The sequence below is a fragment of the Mya arenaria genome, chromosome 13, assembly GCF_026914265.1.
Source record: "Mya arenaria isolate MELC-2E11 chromosome 13, ASM2691426v1".
NCBI classification, from domain to species: domain Eukaryota; kingdom Metazoa; phylum Mollusca; class Bivalvia; order Myida; family Myidae; genus Mya; species Mya arenaria.
The window spans coordinates 4,112,172-4,132,229 of record NC_069134.1 but is presented as its reverse complement, the minus strand read 5'-3'; the positions used below and the strand labels follow the sequence as shown (position 1 = coordinate 4,132,229).

The window sequence follows — 20,058 nt, the reverse complement described above, 5'->3', positions numbered from 1 at the left end:
CTCTTACCAATTTGGTTCTCATTCATACATACGTACGTACGTACAGAGACGGACGGACGGACGGACGGACGGACGCACGCACGCACGCACGCACGCACGCACGCACGCACGCACGCACGCACGCACGCACGCACATACATACATACATACATACATACATACAAACATACATACATACGTATTTCAAATAAATTAATTAATGTACTGAAAGAACATAAGGTAGAAAATGTTCATTGATTATAATTATATATCACCAACCTTGTAAAGCTGGTATCGTCCTGCCGCAATGTTAACAATACTTCCTGCTTTCGTTCGCACTTTGACCACAGCTGGGACAAAACATTTCAACCTGAAGAGAAATTTGTTTTAAAATAACCAAATGCATAACGAACCAATAATCCTAGTTAATACAATCGGTCCCATAGTCAGTTATATGATTCAAGAGGTACTCCAGAAGCACAAGTATCCGTTTTCATTTGATTTATAGTGTCAACCGCTTAGCTGGTTTGCACAACTTCAGATATATTCTACATGTATGTGATTTGTGGACGTCATATTATTTACGTGTCGTTTGAAATGGCTTTACGTGTTAAGATAGAAAACACTGTAAAACATCTTGCAATATTTTTTAATCATTGACAATGGCAAAATTTACTACTACATGGCGGGTAATCATTGGAGCCATAACATTTTGTTATGTGTTGAAAATGCTCAAATGCGTTTTCCGTTAAAGTGCCAATGAGTGGAATATGGTTGTAGACAGTGAGTATGGTTTCTTATTTTTCATTTTTAGAGGTTTATACGAGTAAATTTAAAAATTGGAAGAATGTAGTTCCACATAGGAGTGGCCATGGGTTGTTCTAAATGTAAAAGTTTTGAATAAAATTTCATATCTGATCGTCTAGAACTTGCATAACTTGCTAGACGTTAGTGTTGAAAACGTAAAAACCTGGATTCTCGTGAGAATTGTTATCGTACCTTAGGTTAAAGCATTTCTTTTTTTGACAAAAGGTTGCCGCGTTACAAATTTTATAACTTTATTTGTTATACTTGCTGCTCTATGCTCAATGAATAGGTTAAGGTGCTCATGAATATAAATTTAGTGGAAAATTTTGTTATGAAATTGCTACAGTTTTTTCATAATACGTTTCCTACTAAATTACTATTCATGAGCACCACAACCTATTCATTGGCACCACAACGTTCAGAAAATCGAGCATTGTGCAGCAACAAGAGATTCCATAGAATGTGAAACTGAACATTGACCCAAATTTCCTTTTGTTAACAACATAAAAAATGATTTTTTTAGAAGTGAAGCAATCACTACAAAGCCGAATTTGTTGAAAATATTAAGTCAAACATTTTTTGCCCCTGAATCCATTTCTAATTTTGTTACAGCTTTTTATTAAAATGCAACATTAATGCTTTTTGACCCTATAACTGATAAAATATTGTTACATAAAATGTCTTTAATAAATTGGAAATAATAACACATGTATGAAATGACGCATTCACACAAAATAATTGCTAGAAAACACGTAAACTATTTATGTGCGTTAAGTCAGCACCGTATCACCGCGATGCTACGGTAGCACCTTATCTTTATAATAGTTAGTTTATGCGTTCTTAAAAATGTCATATTTTGAGCCCTACCGCGTACCACATTGAGTTCCAAGCACTTTTTTCAAAATACCCCCTGAAAACCGCGTATCAACCTATTTTTTCAGCCTGATATCTCGTCCATGTTTGACAAACAGCTGTTGGAATAATTAGTTTAATTTAACCGCCTAATGATTTCATCCCTAAGTATTCAGTTTTAATTTTCGGTATTAGACCTAAACAAAGCTACAGATTTTCAATAACTTAATATTTTGATTATATTCAGTTTAAGCAAATAATAAATAGAGAGGGTTTACCTAGGACAGTAAGAATTTACCTAACGATAAATGTATGGTTTGATCGCTCTAAAATTATCGTTACCACTTGTGGTAATTACAGAAAATTGTAATTTGACTTTGCAGACGAATTCTTTCAAAGAAATGACGAGGAAGAAAGTGTTCATCATTAAAGATTTAGATCACATAAAATGATTCACAATCTTTCCTATTATACGTACCCATCCATTAATGATAATTATAAATTAATTAATTTTTATCCCATAATTCAATGATTTGTCGGTAGCCGAACTCAGTAGTTGTGTAAATGGATCGTCTTTGTAGAAGCATCAGACAGTTAACATTGCTTGGACAAAAGTGACACTCACTTATTCAGTGATACATTTTAGATCCCAAAATGTGACTTTCTGTCATATTCTTTGTTTGGACGTTGAATAGTAGTCTAGAATAAAACGTCAGTTCATTCACATCGATGTGACAAAGGTGACTCTCGCTTATGAAGTGATAATTCTTAGTTCTGATATTGTGCGTTTTGGGAGTTTCCTGTGTTTCGGCCTTGGAAAAAAAGTGTTTATACTCACTAGCTTTTTTTTAAGAACCAATGATGTTTGTGCCACACTGAATGAGTTTGCGTTTGTTTTCAAAGCGCTGCGTTCTTTTTTATGGCATTTATGAGTAAAAAGGTAGCTCAGTAGGAATTATCGTCTAATTTCAAGTGTATTTAATTGACCTTTGTGAATATTTGTATTTTTTGCCAACTTATAATTTTATTTTTAAAATAGTACTGCTCATTTTAACAATCGTCTCCAGTTTGAAAACATACATAAACAATTATTAGCGAGAGTGATCAGATTAAGTAAATAGTTGGGCTAAACAATGGTTTGTACATTGTAATCCTCTCAAGACGAAAGTTATGTTGTTGTTTTTTTCACTTTAAAATTAAATTTAACCTCACTTTATGTTTGGCGGCCTTATAATGATCTTTGTTGAACACCATAAATACTTAACGCTTTGGTCATGGAAAATGGCATGGACATATATGAGTCTAATTTTTAGATCAGCCTCTAAACAAAAGATAACAATAACATTTGATTTAACTTAAAGGGTAAGGCTATTCACCTGTGTCATCACTTAGGACCAGACCTAGGTTTCAACGTGATCTATGTCCCTATGCTATCCTTGCTCGTGTCCACGAGCACGTGCAATTAACTGGGTCAAATAGGCATGAGGTGGACGAGTTTGTGCCTATCCACATCTCGCTTATAGATGCTATCGCCAAAGTCTAGCTTAGGCTACACCATAGCATAGGTCATATAGTACTCTCGTTTCCACGAGCATAAGCCTTACATGTACTGTACCGGTCAAGCCATTGCACCAGTTCATTTTTGCTTTGTACTGTTACCTGATTTGTGGTAACATCAACGATATGTTTTAAGCAGCCATCTTTCATAAAATTGACATTGAAATTCATTAAATCATTATGTAAGACACTCTCAAATTTGAATAGTATTAGTAGCATTTATTTGGTCAAACATTTTAGAAATTATGACCAGGACATTTGCCCTATTTTCTGTGTAGTAACATCGGGAAGACCATATGAAATCCATTCACAATGTAGATGCAAGTTCATAATGAAATTTTTTAAAAACATGTCACTTATTATAATCCAATCACTTACGGACTTATTTGACAAATCATTTTAGACTTCACCAAGCTAAGACTAAGTCTAAGGCTGAAACCCTTCCCCATTTCGTCTCCCCCCCCCCCCCCCTGTTCGGAAAAGAAGGTGGTATGTGGTATACAGAAAGTACATAGGTTGACATTATTCAGAACGCAGACTCTAAAAATTACATATATGCAACATTATGGATGTGGTTTAGTTTTAAAGTGCACACTTGCATATCATTTTGTTTCTGAATGAGATTAATGGGGTGGGGGTGAAGGTGGGTTTATCCTTGTTTTTGCTCTTGAAAAGTTTTACATCATTTCAACTTCTTATAATTTTAATATGTTTGCTATAAATATGTATTTTTGACATTATATATCGTAGCATGAAACAAAAGTGAATTATTCATATGAACTAATTTACTTCCTGGTTGTTTTGGGGTTTTCATGGTAATAATTTGTGAATAAAGTTGTACTTCTCTTTCAAGAATTCACATATCGTGTTGTACATAATTGTGTTAGACATTTGATTATAATAAAGGTTTACATAAGTAAAATTAATTTCTAATGCAAAACAAGTAAACAAGCATCTTACCAAATCTCCAACGCCCTCCACGTACTATTACACACGGAAGTGAGTTAGCATCTGTAAAGCTTGTTTAAGCAGAGCTGTTATAACTTGATATCATTTGATAAGCTATGAATATTTATGAGTACTCTCTTAAAAGTATGAGTTGAGTTCATTTGTTTCGAGTTATTGACAAACCAGGATGGAAATTGAAAAAAATGTCATTTATTCACATTAAATGGCGTATATCGTTACAAACGAACAGTATACATGGCCGAAACAAAGTTGGAGGTAAAGAATATATACACTGCCCTAGCATGCTGAGGGGCTTTTGCCTAGGTATTCATGTAGCTTGTAGTTCACTTTATATCATGTAAATAAACTGTACATATATGTACATCGACTGCTTATTGAACCCACAAACTAATGTATAACATGGTGTCAGAAGTGGTACCTTTTCAGAAAGGATATTAATTAAAAGAAACATTTTAAATGGCTATATTTAACGTTCCACCACCAGACAACTTTAACTTTAAAAGACCAGAGAAATTTGATAAATGGTTTCAAAGATTTAAAATATTTAGTGTTGCCAGCGGACTAAATGCCAAAAAAGATAATGTTAAAATAAATACATTTTTGTATTGTATGGGAAAGGAAGCTGAGGACATTTTGAAGTCAGTAGGCATAACGGAAGAAAATGCAAAAGTATACAAAGAACTTGTAAAAGCATTTAAAACCATTTCGTTATTCGAAGAAACACATTCTTTGAAAAAGCAATATTCAATTCTAGAACTCAACAACCTGGTGAATCCTCAGAGGAATAAAGGACCTCCTCTTTGTGCTTTCCGAACACTGTGGATATGGTGAACTAAACGATGAACGCATTAGGGACAGAATTGTTGTGGTAATTCAAGACATCAGGTTATCAGAAAAATTACAACTAGATCATGAGTTAACACTCGAAAACGCAATTAACTAAGTGCGGCAAAAGGAGTCGGTTAAAAACAGCTAATGTTATTACGGTCTCCACAAACAGAACAAATTCACATGGTTAAACAAGAAATGAACAGAGCAAAAGGTTACCAAAACAGACGGAAAACTCACAAATGTGCATCCGATGTGGAGCTGCATGGCCGACCACAATGTCCTGCAGTCGGAACGATGTGTCGTGGTTGCGGTTAACCGGACCATTGGGTAAAATGTTGCAGGTCAGACAACAAAACGAAACGTGTACACGAAGTCCTACATATGTATAGTTCTGGAGCCGAAGCGCTAACCGATGGCGACGAATCGTGCTATGGTCATGCCGGATAGGTTTCCTATTAGAACAATGACAAAGTGGAGGATCGGTCGTTTCTTGGGGCCGTGAATGGCCAAAACGATGAACAATGGACAATTAATTTTAAGGTGATGCAAGAGCGTATCATTTTTAAAATAGATACAGGTGCTTATGTCACTGTAATTCCAGATTATGTTAACAAACTAATAGGCAGTCCTCCTGTGAATAAAAGTCACAAGAACTATTCGGACCAGGGAATAAGAAATTGAATGTCCTTAAAGTAAGGATCTGGGCCGTTTGCAATGTCAGTGCCGCGCAGAATACCAATTCCGTTACCACCGAAAGTTAAAAAAGAACTTGAAAAAATGGAAAATACAGGGTGTTATTTAAGGTTGATCAGCCGACTGATTTTTTCGCGGGCATGGTTGTTGTGCCAAAACCAAAAAACAAAAAAAACAAATTTGCGTAGATTACTCAATCCTAAATAACATAAAGAGAGAGATATTATCTTCTGCCAGTTGAATATCAAAGTTTGGGTAGTCTAAGTGGGCCGAAATATTTCAGTAAGCTCGATGCAAATTCAGGATTTTACCAAGTCAAAATTGCTGAAGAAAGCAAGTTGCTTACTAAATTCATTACTTCAATAGGGAGAGTTGCCTATTACAGGCTACCGATTGGCTTAACAAGTTCATCTGAGTATTTCCAAAAAAAGATTGTCAATACTTAAAAAACAAATATTATGTAATACAAATAACAAGTACGCTATATAAATGTCTCATTGATATGTATGTGTGTGTGTGTGTGTGTGTGTGTGTGTGTGTGTGTGTGTGTGTGTGTGTGTGTGTGTGTGTGTGTGTGCGTTTGCGCTTATATCCTTTGGAGGTTAATCATATGAGTACACAGCAACCTTCCGAGGCACAATTTACTTCCGAGGTTAATTGTCCCGTTACCTCGGAAGTTTAAACCTCTGAACAGCGTTATAATGTTCACCAGACTCTCCTGGTTAAATATGAAGATTACCTCTAAATAACGTTGTATAGTGTGTCGTGTGTTTGAGTGTGCTTGCACACATTGACATACGAAAACAGGGCGCGGAAAAAGTTTATTGTGACATGGCATTGTGACATGGCAGATCTGCGCGTGGTATAGAATTTTGATACATTTCAGATGCTGTTAAAGATGGTCATACAGCTGCAGATACTACAGAGGTCACAGAAACATCTGAAGATGCCCTCGGTGAATCAGCAGAAGTCGTGGAACATGCTTATCATGGTAAACTTGAGTGCTAATTAGTTCATACTAATTGATTTAAGCCTGATTGTGTAAAAGCTAACAGCTTATTTTAAACACACTCCAGTCGGTTTCCTTGGTCAAACTCACCAGTACTGAGTGTAAATATGAGAGGAAACTAGAACATTTTCCTGACTAGGGAACAAACCTAGCACCTCTTGGCTGCGAGGCAGACACTATAACTCTGAGCCATCCTTACATTAATTGAGTTTATGATCTGAAACAGGTACATACATGTTTCTGTTGCATCTAGACAAGCATCGACTTTAAAGTACCTCATGATGTATGCTAAAAGTTTGTAATGAATTGTGTGTGTGTGTGTGTGTGTGTGTGTGTGTGTGTGTGTTGGAGTCAAACCTCAGAAAGTTTGTTAAGCTTAATTCAGTAAAACTTATGCTTGTTCTCAATTAACAGATTTATTCAGTCTGGGTTATTTAATCACTTATTGGGTGTCACCTTGGGGGACATTGTTTCTCGGAATGACAAACACATGTTGATTTATACATCTAGATCTTGTATGTTCGTCATTTGGCGATGTAAGCATCTAGTTAGTTAATAATTGCTTGTGTTATTTTTGTACCTGAATACCAGTATATATGTATGAAGCTTTTAGCTTTAATGAGTTTGTAACAGTATATATTCAACTCAACTGCGTGTTTCAGATGCTGTAGGGAACAGTGGGACAGTTGCCCCATCCACAGTTGTCTCTGAACATGCTGAAGGGCCGCCTCAAGGTAAATTGAATACAAAAACCAACTTTCTTTACATAGTTATTTTTCGCTGGTGACCACAATCTGTTGATGTTAATTACTTAAGACTATTTTTCTGTGATGAGGTACCTCATATAGTAGACATAATGCTTGTAAAGATGAACATGGAATGTGTGTGTGTGTGTGTGTGTTGCTTACAAATGTTAGATAGCTTGTCATCTATTAAAATCAGGCTTATTATACTCTTTAACATGTATTTGGACAAAGTATGCGTAAAAATATTGGTGAAATATGTGTGTTGAAATGAAGAACCACCAACACCACCATCATAATCACCACCAACACCAGCACCACCACAATCATCATAATCACCACAACTACCACAATCATCATGATCACAACCAACTCCACCACAATTATCATGATCACCATCACCACCACCACCACCACCACCATTATAATCACCCCTTCACAATCATCATCATTGCCACCACCACCACCATCATCATAATCACCACCACCACCACCACCATTATAATCACCATCACCATCATCATAATCACCACCACCGCCACCACCATCATCATAATCACCGCCACCACCATCATCATAATCACCACCACCACCATCATCATAATCACCACCATCATCATCATAATCACCACCACCACCACCATCATCATAATCACTACCACCACCACCACAATCATCATGATCATCATCACCACCACCACCATCATAATCACCACTTCCACAATCAGCATAATCACCACCACCACCATTATCATAATCATCATCAATAGAACCACCAACATCTTAATCATCATCAATAGAACCACCTGAACATCATAATCATCATCAATAGAACCACCAACATCATAATCATCATCAACAGAACCAGCAACATGGTGAAGAGTAGTGGGACTATAGTTATAGTAGAAGTGGGAGAAATCCCCAAAAGTAGTATTACCAGTTAGTTTTAAATAGTAGCATAATTATGCAATGATGCTAAAACAGCAGCATCAACAGCAACTGAATGCTATTCTTATTCCATGATGATAATTAATGGTGAATTCTGCTGAGTTCCATCTTACAGAACTCTTGAGATTTTCTAAGTCTTTTTCACCAAATGCCACCCAAAAAAATTCAATTTTTCACCAACTGCCATATGAAAAATTAACTAAGTCAAATTTTTTCACCAAGTGCCACATGCATTTTTTTTTACACCAAATGCCACCTCCAGTTGGGTGGAAATTTCATGGCAGTTGGTGAAATTCTTGATATTCCACCAAGTGCCACCCATTTTCCACCAAATGCCACCCAAATCCATGGCATTTGATGGAAGTTGGTGGCAAATTTAGGGAAGGGCAATTAGGCCAGTTTTTTTTATTTTTCGTTTTACGAGAATTTTTACAAAAATAAGCACCAGGAATAAAAATAAGAAAAGGATGTCGAAAAATGAGCGTCGAGAAAAAAGAATAAAAATAAGATGGATTTTCCATATTTTTTTCTTTTTTTGAATTATTTTATACAATGCATGTTTTGAAATTGTGCATACTTGTTTTGTACTCCATACTGCCTGTTGTATAATAGTGTTGCGCCACAGCTGTTAGAGGACATCATTTTAAAAAACTTCTTCAAATATATTTGTAGTGTCCATACTTTCAGAAAGTCCAAAATTTCTCTGACAAGTTAAATACTATCTAAGTTATGTATTTCTTAACAAGAATAAATGCCAAAATGTTTCAAGTTCGTAGAAAATAAAATGACAGCCGCAGCATAAATGTTTTTCATTTTAAATCTTTGTAAAATTATCAAACATTTCACCAAAAATCCAAAGTTATTAAAATAATTATAGAAAACTAAAAATGCAACTCGTCTTAATGAAAACCTAAACAAGAATGCCATTTCCAAGCAATTTCCATGAATTTGGCCATAAACTGGCTGAAAATTGGCCGGGTCGTTTTCTGGCAGGTGTCTAAACAGAGCGGCCCATATTTGGCCAAGAAACGGCCAGAAAACCGCCAACTTTCGACCGGACATTTGGCCGGTGGCCGAGAAATAGCTAAGCCCACTGTAGCAGAAACAGCGGCAGCTATATTGGATATACATGACAAAAAACGTTTAGTGAAAAAAATCCAGACTTCCTAACGCAGATTTAACATATAAATATAAACAATTCTCACTCCGGACCTAAATATTTGCAAATAACTGGTAATCGATTAAATGATGCAACAATAGTTTGTATTATAAAGGCAAAACAAGCTGTCATTTTCACATGATGATAATTAAATCAATTCTGTATATATATGTGCATGATTTTAATATGTGCTTCTACACTTTTGAAGTGTTTTTAATAGTCACTGAAACTTGCACTGTCAAAACCAAAGACATCTGGCTCATTGTTTGTGTCTAAAATGTTGATTAATATCATTTGGGGTATATATAATGAGATAAACAACACATCTGAGGAAATTAAATGTCTGATATACAGGAAAGAAACAAGGTATGTAACTCAAACTTACCAGATTTCACGGTCGAGTCCAGTTTTTTTAAGTTTATTAATCAACATACAAACAATCCATTTTAAAATAGGTGACATGAAAAGAGGAGTCAATGCCCTTTAAAATGGTATGCAGTATGTTGGTATAACTTTATTGTCTTTAAGACAAACAAGCCAAATCCAATGTCACATTCTCGTCTTTTTCTGTAGTCAGAAACTGTACAGCAAATTCCAATTTTCAGTGTTTCCCCGTGTCAACAGGTCTACACACAGAAGTATTTAAGTTATTTTATGCTTCGATATAAAGAAAATACAATTCCGTTCCGATATCACAAAAAAATCGCCACAATTTTATGAACAACATTATCAGTCTTCAAACTAAGTCCACTTTAAAATTTCGTAAACAGGCAGCCATATTCCTTATAAGCTCTTAGACGATGATATTAAGCAAGTTTATTATGCCCCCCTTCGAAGAAGAGGGGTATATTGCTTTGCACAGGCATGTCGGTCGGTCGGTCGGTCGGTCCGTCGGTAGACCAAAGCTTGTCCGAGTGATAACTGAACAATTCCTGGATGTATGGTCATCAAACTTCACATGAAGGTTGAGCCTGACCAGTAGATGACCCCTATTGATTTTGGGGGTCATCGGATCAAAGGTCAAGGTCACAGTGACCTTTAATGGTAAAATAATTTTAAAACTTGTCCGAGTGATAACTCAACAATGCCTGCACCCATGGCCTTCAAACTTGACATGGAGGTTGGGCCTGACCAGTAGATGACCCCTATTGTTTTGGGGGGTCATTGGCCAAAGGTCAAGGTCACAGTGACCTTGAATGGTAAAAGGTTGTCCGATTGATAACTCAACAATGCCTGCACTCATGGCCCTCAAACTTGACTTGGAAAATTGGCCTGACCAGGAGATGGCCCCTATGGTTTTTGGGGGTCATCTGGCCAAAGGTCAAGGTCACAGTGACCTGGAATGATAAAAGGTTGTCCGAGTGATAACTTGACAATGCCTGCACCCATGGCCCTCAAACTTGACTTGGAGGTTGGGCCTGGCCAGAAGATGGTCCCTATTGATTTAAGGGGTCATTGGGCCAAAGGTCAAGGTCACAGTGACCTGGAATGGCAAAAGGTTATCCGAGTGATAACTTGACAATGGCTGCACCCATGGCCCTCAAACTTGGTATGGAGGTTGAGTCTGGCCAGGAGATTGTCCCAATTTTAGGGGTCATTGGGCCAAAGGTCAAGGTCACAGTGACCTTGAATGATAAAAGGTTGTCCAAGTGATAACTCAACAATGCCTGCACCCATGGCCCTCAAACTTGACATGGAGGTTGGGCCTGACCAGTAGATGACCCCTATTGATTTTAGGGGTCAAAGGTCAAGGTCACAGTGACCTTGAAAGCAAACTCGACAATTCTTGGACCTATAGTCATCAAACTTGACATGGAGGTTGGGCCTGACCAGTAGATGACCCCTATTGATTTTAGGGGTCAAAGGTCAAGGTCACAGTGACCTTGAAAGCAAACTCGACAATTCTTGGACCTATGGTCATCAAACTTGACATGAAGGTTGGGCCTGCCCAGTAGATGACCCTTATCGACTTTGGGGGTCATCAGGCCATGGTCAATGTCATAGTAACCTTTAACGCAAAAAAGTTAACAAATCTCCCCCACTGATATCTCAACAATGCCTGAACCTATGATCATTAAACTTGACATGGATGTTAAGCCTGACCAGTAGATCACCCTTATTGATTTTATGATTCATAGAGCCAAAAGTCAAGGTCACAGTAATCTTGAAAGGTTGTCCGAGTGATAACTCAACAATGCCTGAACCTATGGCCTTCAAACTTGACTTGGAGTTGCATCTGACTTGTAGATGACCCCTTATGATTTAAGGGGTCATCGGTTCAAAGGTCAAGGTCACAGTGACCTTGAACGAAAAAAACTTGTCTTGTGATAACTTGACAATGCCTGCACCCATGGCCCTCAAACTTGACATTTAGGTTTCTGGTGACCAGCTGATGACTCTGGATTTTGAGTTCATAGAGTCAAAGGTCATGACGGTCATAACACACTTTATCCTCACACTTTAATGGTCATAATCTTCATTCAATTGTCCATATAATCCTGACAACATGGCGCTCAGGGGGGGGGGGCATAATGTTTGACAAACATCTCTTGTTTTCGTCATGGCATATAATATGCATGTGATATCACAAAACAATGAAAAATATTTCAGTTAACTTTGTAAGCAATAATCGCCGGCTTCCGCCATCTTGGAAACTGTGCGCGATAATTTGTTGTTGTTGTGAAATAAGGTTAAATAACACTAAATTTTATTTTCTATCCGAGATCGAAGAGACGGGAGGCGGAAAAAATAAAGTTAGGAATTTGAATCTTTTTCTTTTTTCAGTTTTGCAATATTTAGGTGTACGGCGCTTTCGTAAAACCCTATGTTAAATACCTCCTGAAGTATGCTCAGTGCTTATTTGTGTGTTAAAATTGTACCTCAGAATGTTTGAAAGTAATTTTGTTTAAACATTATATATTTTACAACGATTGTGAAGAAACCTATGATAGCTTATTAAACTAAGTCCCTCTCGTTGGCATGATGTTGTGCAAGAGTGTGGTCTGATGTTGTGGGGGAAACCGGAGTACCCGGAGAAAACCCACTTGTCCGGCTTAGTGACCATTAACCAAACTCACGTGCGCCTAGGCTGGGAATTGGACCAGGGTTGCCCAGGTGAGATGTAAGTGCGCTAACAACTGCGCTAGCCGGACAACCTACGTAATTTAAAATTGTGAAATAATTTTATGAGCCTGATATACATGTTTGTGTGCTGAGGACAGATACTTTAATAATATCTCAGAAATGAACATGAATTATCCACACCCAACCCCCACCCAAGGTGGACATATTAAAATTATCTGTGTGTCCGTCCTGTACGAAATTTTCCAACCGTAAAACATAACACTTTCAATTTTACGTACTTGTACGGAATCATAATAATTACGGCCAGAATTAAGGAAAATAAAGAACGATTTACGTGTGCTAAACAGACGGAATCTGACTGTAAAAGTGGACGAAATATTAAAATGCACCGGAATTTTTATAAAATTTTGTGCATAAAAATTTCCGTACGTAATATTAAGATGGATTTACGTGTGCCAAACGGACGAAACCTGACCGTAAAAGTGGACGTAATGTTTAAATTAACCGGAATTTTGGAACAGGATTTTTTTCAAAAATCTGACCGTAAAATGGCACTTAATATTTAATGTAACTGGAATTTACAACATTTCTAAAACTCAATTCATTGCTTTTCACTACGTGCCTGCTTAAACTTTTCCAACTTGTTTAAATAAAATGATTTTCATTGATATTATTTATTATAATATATACTTTATTTACATTTGCATGACTTTATTTTTAAAATCAGTAAACTGATTACAGTGTTATAATCTGCAATATAAATATTATGAAATGAAGAGACAATGAGTCTACAAAGACTTATTTGAAAATTAAAGTTATAGTGTTTTTGGAATCCTCTGTGAGTTTTGTCCATGGTTATTTTAACTTTTCTAACACAGACTCAACTTGCTTGATTGGTAATGCCTTTTTTCCAGTCAGATCCAAATGTATTCTGTCCAGCAACTAGGACGTCACACAATCTGCAGTAAAATTTAATATCATGTAAAATTATTTTATTACTAGTATCAAAATGCATCATTTTTAATCCATTTTAGCATTCTCAAGCACACTTTATCATCCTCACAGCTTAAAGTGACTCGCTCATGATTTTGGACCAAAACTAAGTTTTCCCGGTAATGCATCTGAAAACACTTATTTATCATTATTTTACTCTATCATATCAAAATTGCAGAAAAAAAATACAGTGAAAGGATTTTTGTTATAGTGGAGATAGAACCAACGCTGGTTAAGTCAAGAAAATATTAGAAAACAGCCGGCTGGTCCACACGGCCACCGGGACTTATACAGATTGGTGGATATGTTGACAAGGACATGCCAAGAAGTCAAACCCTGTTTTATGGCTCTCGGCAATGGCTAGAAACATGCAAGAAAACACACAAATACAAATATTCAATCAACATAACCTGCATTTTAATTACCCGCTACATAAAAATGTTACTTATCACAAATGTGTTGTTGTTTGTTTACATGAGTAACGATACTGCTTTAAAACTATGACTATAAAAACAACATGATTTCCATATAGATATATTTATTTCTGAATAAATACAATCCTTCACAAACCTTCTATGGGTATGGTCTGCTTTATGTGCTCCAACTGTTACTTTCAGATCTTGTGTACTTTCCTTGCCATTTAATATTAAAGCCATCTAACAGCATTTTAACACAGAGTAACATACATATACAGAAAATCATTATTGAAATGTGTTATGAACTCAAAAGACTCATAATTATGTAACAAATAGGATGAAATGAATGACATATAATTTAAGATACATTTTGAAATAAGTGTTTACCTTCAAACTATGAGAGATCCTGATTATATCCAGCAAACAATAGGAATCTGCAGAAAGTTTACCGCCATCATGGCTGTGTTTACATCAAGAAAACCGCCTGATCATTTGAAATCCACTGATCTTATTGGCTACTGAGCCCTGATTCTCCGCATACTCACTGAAATTTGCTGCCTGACCTTAGATAATCTGATAAGCCCAGGCAATGTGTACCGTGAGAAATAGCTTGGTCAATAAACTAACAGAGCACACTGATAAAATACTTCTAATTTCTAATTAAATTAATATGTTAAAATGTATGTTTATCTTTTTGTGCTTTTTTAAACTTATGAAATGAAAATTTAATAATAATAAAAAATAAAATAATAATAATAAAGTTAAAGACAAATTCTGATGATGCACCATTAAACATAAAAGTCATTAAGAAAAAAATGGAAGTCCCTATTTACAGCCAGAAAAATGAACTTTACGCGTGTCATGTAAAACTAAGTCTGTTTTAGCAGTGAAAAGTATTTCAGAAATTTTCTAAGTTTAAAATTATTACCAGAATCAGTTTCCAACTGTAATTTTGTAATATATTGTAGATTTTCCATATGTAAATGAATGAAGTTCCAGTCCAGGTACATAACTTTCCTTCCCACAAATAAATTACTGCCAGATTACGGGCGTAAATATGATATTCCTGCCACTTTCCTGCAAAATTCTGGCCGGATTCTTGCTGAAAATTTCATATGGGAGACACATGCACGATTTGTGTTTCTACCTCCAAGGTCAAGGTCACACTTTATGTCTGATCAGTATGGATTGTTTAAAGCTGCACCTTCACAGATTGAACGTTTTGACAACTTTTTTATTTTTTGTCTTGGCCGAGCCAATTTTTGCGAAAATCCACGGAACTCAGTTAAATAAGACTGCTGACAAAAATTGGATCGCAGATTTTTATATTTATGTTCAAAAATTGCTGTTTTATGCATTTTTCTTAAACCGTAAGTAACGGTTTAAGCCATAAAACATTAATTTTCGAACGGTAAATATGAAAATCTGCTATCTGATATTTTGTCAGCAATATTTTACCGTTGGAAAACTGGTATATCTGTGAGAGTGCAGCTTTAATATACAGACATTGAGTATAGGTGGTCATATCCGGGCTGTAACCTTTTAATTATGGACATATTTTTAAATAACTTTGCACATTCTGTAAAGCACGTAAAGACACGTGTTAAGACCTGTGTCTCTTTCTCAAAGATAAAGGTAACACTTCTATGTTTTAATACCTCACAAAGTATGCCAAACGTTTTTAAATAATGGTGTGTTGCTGTGTGTTAAAAGTGTACCTCGGAATTACGGTATGTAACTAAAAATTTGAATTGTAGAATGATCTTACAACTCCGCAAACCTGTGTGTGTGAACATATGACATATACTTTGATATACCGTAATGGTATTTTGGCATGGCAGATCTGCACATGGTATAGGATTTCGATGCATTTCAGATGCTGTAAAAGATGATCATGCAGCTGCATATACTACAGAGGTCACTGAACCATCTAAAGATGTCCTCAGTGCATCAGCAGAAGTCTTGAAACATGCTTATCATGGTAAACTTGAGTGCTCATTAGTTTATACTACTTTAGTTAAGCCTGATTGTGTAAAGCTAACAGCTTATTTTAAACACACTCCAGTCGGTTTCCTTAGTCAAATTCAGTACTAAGACAGTGTACATATGAGTGGAAACTAGAACATTTTCTGAGCGGGAATCAAACCTAGTGCTCACCTCTTGGTTGTGAGGAGGACACTCTACCTCTGAGCCATCCTGACATTAATTGAGCTTATGACTGAAACAGGTACATTCTTTTTTCTGTTGCACCTAGACCAGCACAGTCTTTAAAGTACCTCATGATGTATACTAAAAGTTTGTAATGAAATGTGTGTGTTGAAGTTCAACCTCAGAATGTTTTTTAAGCTTTATTTAGTAAAACTTATTCTTGTTCTTAAATTATGAGATTCATAGAGTCTGGGTTATTTTGTCACTTATTTGGTGTCACCTCAGGGACATTATTTCTCAGAACAACAAACAATTGTTGATTAATACATCCAGATATTGTTTGTTTGTTATTTAGTGATGTAAGCATCTAGTTAGTTTATAATTGCATGTGTTTTTCGGGGGGCATATTAAATTGCACCGTCAGTCTGTCTGTCTGTCCGTCCGTCTGGCTCCGTAACTTTCCCTTGTATGGACAGATTTTAAAATAACTTGCCACATGTGTTCCACATACCAAGACGACGTGTCGCGTGCAAGACCCGTGTCCCTACCTCAAAGGTCAAGGTCACACTTAGTGTTTATTCACAATGGAGTGCTGCATATAAGGACATAGAGTATAGGTTGTCGTGTCAGGGCTGTTACTTTCCCTTGTATGGACAGATTTTAAAATCACTTGCTACATGTGTTCCACATACGAAGACGACGTGTCTTGTGCAAGACCCGTGTCCCTACCTCTAAGGTGAAAGATACACAAGTGTTTATTCACAAGGGAATTCTGAATATAAGGACATAACAGTGTAGGTTGTCAAGTATGGGTGGTATTTTTTATGTTCAGAGGCAATTTAAAATAACTTGCCATATGTATTTGACACGTAAAGGCAAGATCAACTTTTCATGTACTGACCTTGTACGTATGTCAATGTCACATTCGGGGGCATTCGTCACATACTGTGACAGCTCTTGTTTATACCTGAATACCAGTATATTTTTGTGAAGTTTTAAGCTTTAATGAGTTTGTAACAGTTTACACTCAACTTAAATTTGTGTTTCAGATGCTGTAGAAATCAGAGGGATAGTTTACCATCCACAGTTGTCTCTGAACATGCTGAAGGGCCGCCTCGAGGTGAATTGAATACGAAACCAACTTTCTTTGAGTAATTATTTGTCGCTGGTGATCACAGTCTGTTCATGTTCATAACTTAAAGACTTTTTCTGTCAAAAGGTACCTCATAAAGTAGTCACAATGCTTATTAAGATATACCTCGGAATGTGTGTGTTTGTGTGTGTGTGTGTTCCTTGTTATAAATTTTAAAATACCATCAGCTATACTGCGGTTTGATTACCTCACAAAGTATGCTAAAAGCTTCTCAAGATTTGTGTATTGCTCACTTGTTGCGTGTTCAACTTGTACCTCAGAATGTTTGTATGTAACTTAAAATTGATTTTAGGACATCTGACATATGTTGGTGTACATACAATCCTATCAGTTTTAGCATGTCTGTTTTTCAAAGAAAATATCACCATGGTGCCTGGTCAGCGGGGGAGTGAAAAATCTTCAAATAAAGTCACAACTCTTTGGGCAATCATGGCCCTCTTGTTAAAATATTAGCATATTTTCTTGGTTGAAACATTGATAATCATTTCATAATGAACAAAGGGAATGAAAACCAGGCAATATCTGAAGAGAATGATGAAGTTGATTCTGTAAAAGTGAAATGACCATGGAGAAAAAATAATGGAATTCAAGATCGAGATATAATGTATAAGGTAACCGGAAAGGTCTTGTTTCCTTCACCGGTCAAACCTGAATGTGTCTGTTTTAAAAGCTTGTCAGAAAGACATACATCATTACATGTATCCCTGATACAGAATGAACCCACAACTGTTTGAGTGAGATACCTGCACATAGACTAGATAATTAACCTTGCTCTCAAGGAATCTTGTTTTGTCATTTCATTTTATTGATTAAGGATGTGTTCAGTGCACATATTATGAATAATGTTAGTTTCTTTCATGTACTACTATAAACAATAAAAACATTGGTGACTGTTTCGCCAATGGAAAGGGCTACAACAGACACCTTTCCATGGAGTTGTGAAACACTTCTACATCAGCTATAGGTGACTTGTGCTAAACTTTACCTATCCGGTATATAAAACAATGTTATGTACCGTAAGCATACTTAGTAATCTTAAGCAATTGTTTGCAGGACATGTTTTTCTATTTTTGTACATGTTTTTTTGCAGCAATGTTCAAGATTTGACCCAGGAACAGCTACAGTATATGGTTGATCAGAGTGAGAGGCATCTGCGGAAAATATTTGGAGGATATATTCTCTGCGAGAGACATATTGCATTCAAGCAGGAAGGAAGAAGCAAAAGTAAGGCATTTATGAGCTCAAACAATTTCAGGAATAAATGCACTGTACTTTTATGGGTAATGTATGAACTTTAGGCCACAACAAATATTTGTTTATTTGTTCGATTGTGACCAAGAAAAGTTGAAGCAAGGAGCGGGAGCAACAAAATTCATATTTCCCATTTCTTTCACAACCAGGAGTTGACAAAGCTGATTTTTTTTAATTGTATAATGCCATAAATACATTCTTGAATTTTCCCTCCTAAATACAAGTTAAAATAAAGAACAAACAACACAAAAAGTATGCACATATTATTCCTTGTATTTTAATATCTTTTACACCCAAACACCAGTAGAGTAAAATAACTTTTTGCATTAAAACCTTATCTTTTGAATGAGGAAACCAGAATTCTTATACTTCTGCTTGGCAATACAATTTTAAACAAGCCCTGCTGTATAAAACCCAGGATCTAAGCCAGCCCGGAACGTATTTTACGAGTGCGGCGCTTGTAGGCTTGTGCTAATTTCAACTACAAGTGAACAATATGCTTGGTCCAAAATGGTCAGCAAACAGTACCATTAACCCTACAGAATTATCAGGAGCTCTGCACTTGTAATTTAACTTTTTATGGTATTCTGCATCATAATGTTGTTTGGAAATATGGTGTTCATTATTCAACAATATTTATATATAGAGAGAGATTTCCAAAATTACTAGAAAACTGGCGCCAGTTTTTTAGAATGACTATTTAATGCTATTACAGTTCTGTTTGCCCATGACTTCAACCCAACCCTTTATAACACAGGTATATAATATAGACTGAACCGAGAATGTTGCAGTTTGAAACACTTTCAATGCATTTCAGATACTGTTAAGACGATTATACAGTTGCAGAAACAACAGAGATCTCGGAACCATCTCAAGATGCTCTTGGTGCATCAACAGAAGATCAGAAGTGGACCATGCTTACCTTGGTAAACTGCAGGCTTAATTGAGCATTTTATCTGTAAATAGGTACATACTTTTCCTGTTGCACCTAGACATGCATTGACTTTAGTACCTCATGATGTATGCTAAAAGTGTGTAATGAATTGTGTGTGTCGAAGTTTAACCGCAGATGTTTGTTCACCTTGATTTATTGTTGCCCAAAATGACAACACTTCTTGATTAATACATTTAGATCTAATAATTTTTGTAACATTTATAATTTATGTATCCAGTAAGTTAATAATTGCATGTGTTAATTTTGTACCTGAATACCAGTAAGCTTTCATAATATTGTAGCAGTTAACATTCAACTTAACTGTGTGTTTCAGATGCTACAGGGAACAATGGTACAGTTGCCCCATCCACTGTCATCTCTGAACATACTGAAGGGCTGCCTGAAGGTAAATTCATGTTTGTATGTCGCTTGCAGATGTAGACTTATCTTGTTTCTCATTAAAAGTGTTCGCTTAAAAATAAGAGTTTTATTTATGATCCAATAGATTTGCAGCAATGTTGCTGTCTGTTAT

The 20,058-nt window shown here is 36.1% G+C and overlaps 2 protein-coding genes across 2 annotated transcripts in view; one reads left to right on the top strand and one right to left on the bottom strand.

Moving 5' to 3' along the window:
• The window catches only part of LOC128214126 (T-cell-specific guanine nucleotide triphosphate-binding protein 2-like), a 222,597-nt gene extending 218,404 nt beyond the window's left edge, over positions 1–4,193 (bottom strand). The window contains exons 1-2 of the mRNA XM_052920404.1: positions 4,156–4,193; positions 259–349 (exon numbers count right to left, since the gene is read on the bottom strand). The gene's annotated coding sequence lies outside the window, so the exon portion shown is untranslated. The remainder of the gene's footprint in view (positions 1–258; positions 350–4,155) is intronic.
• A 1,077-nt stretch (positions 4,194–5,270) lies between these two features.
• On the top strand, positions 5,271–19,373 carry LOC128213801 (uncharacterized). Its single transcript, XM_052919859.1, has 7 exons — positions 5,271–5,322; positions 6,575–6,679; positions 7,360–7,431; positions 15,917–16,021; positions 17,238–17,308; positions 18,432–18,565; positions 19,350–19,373. Exons 1-6 carry the CDS (start codon positions 5,271–5,273, stop codon positions 18,474–18,476), a joined length of 450 nt encoding a protein of 149 aa, XP_052775819.1. The 3' UTR covers positions 18,477–18,565; positions 19,350–19,373.
• The last annotated feature ends 685 nt before the right edge of the window (positions 19,374–20,058 follow it).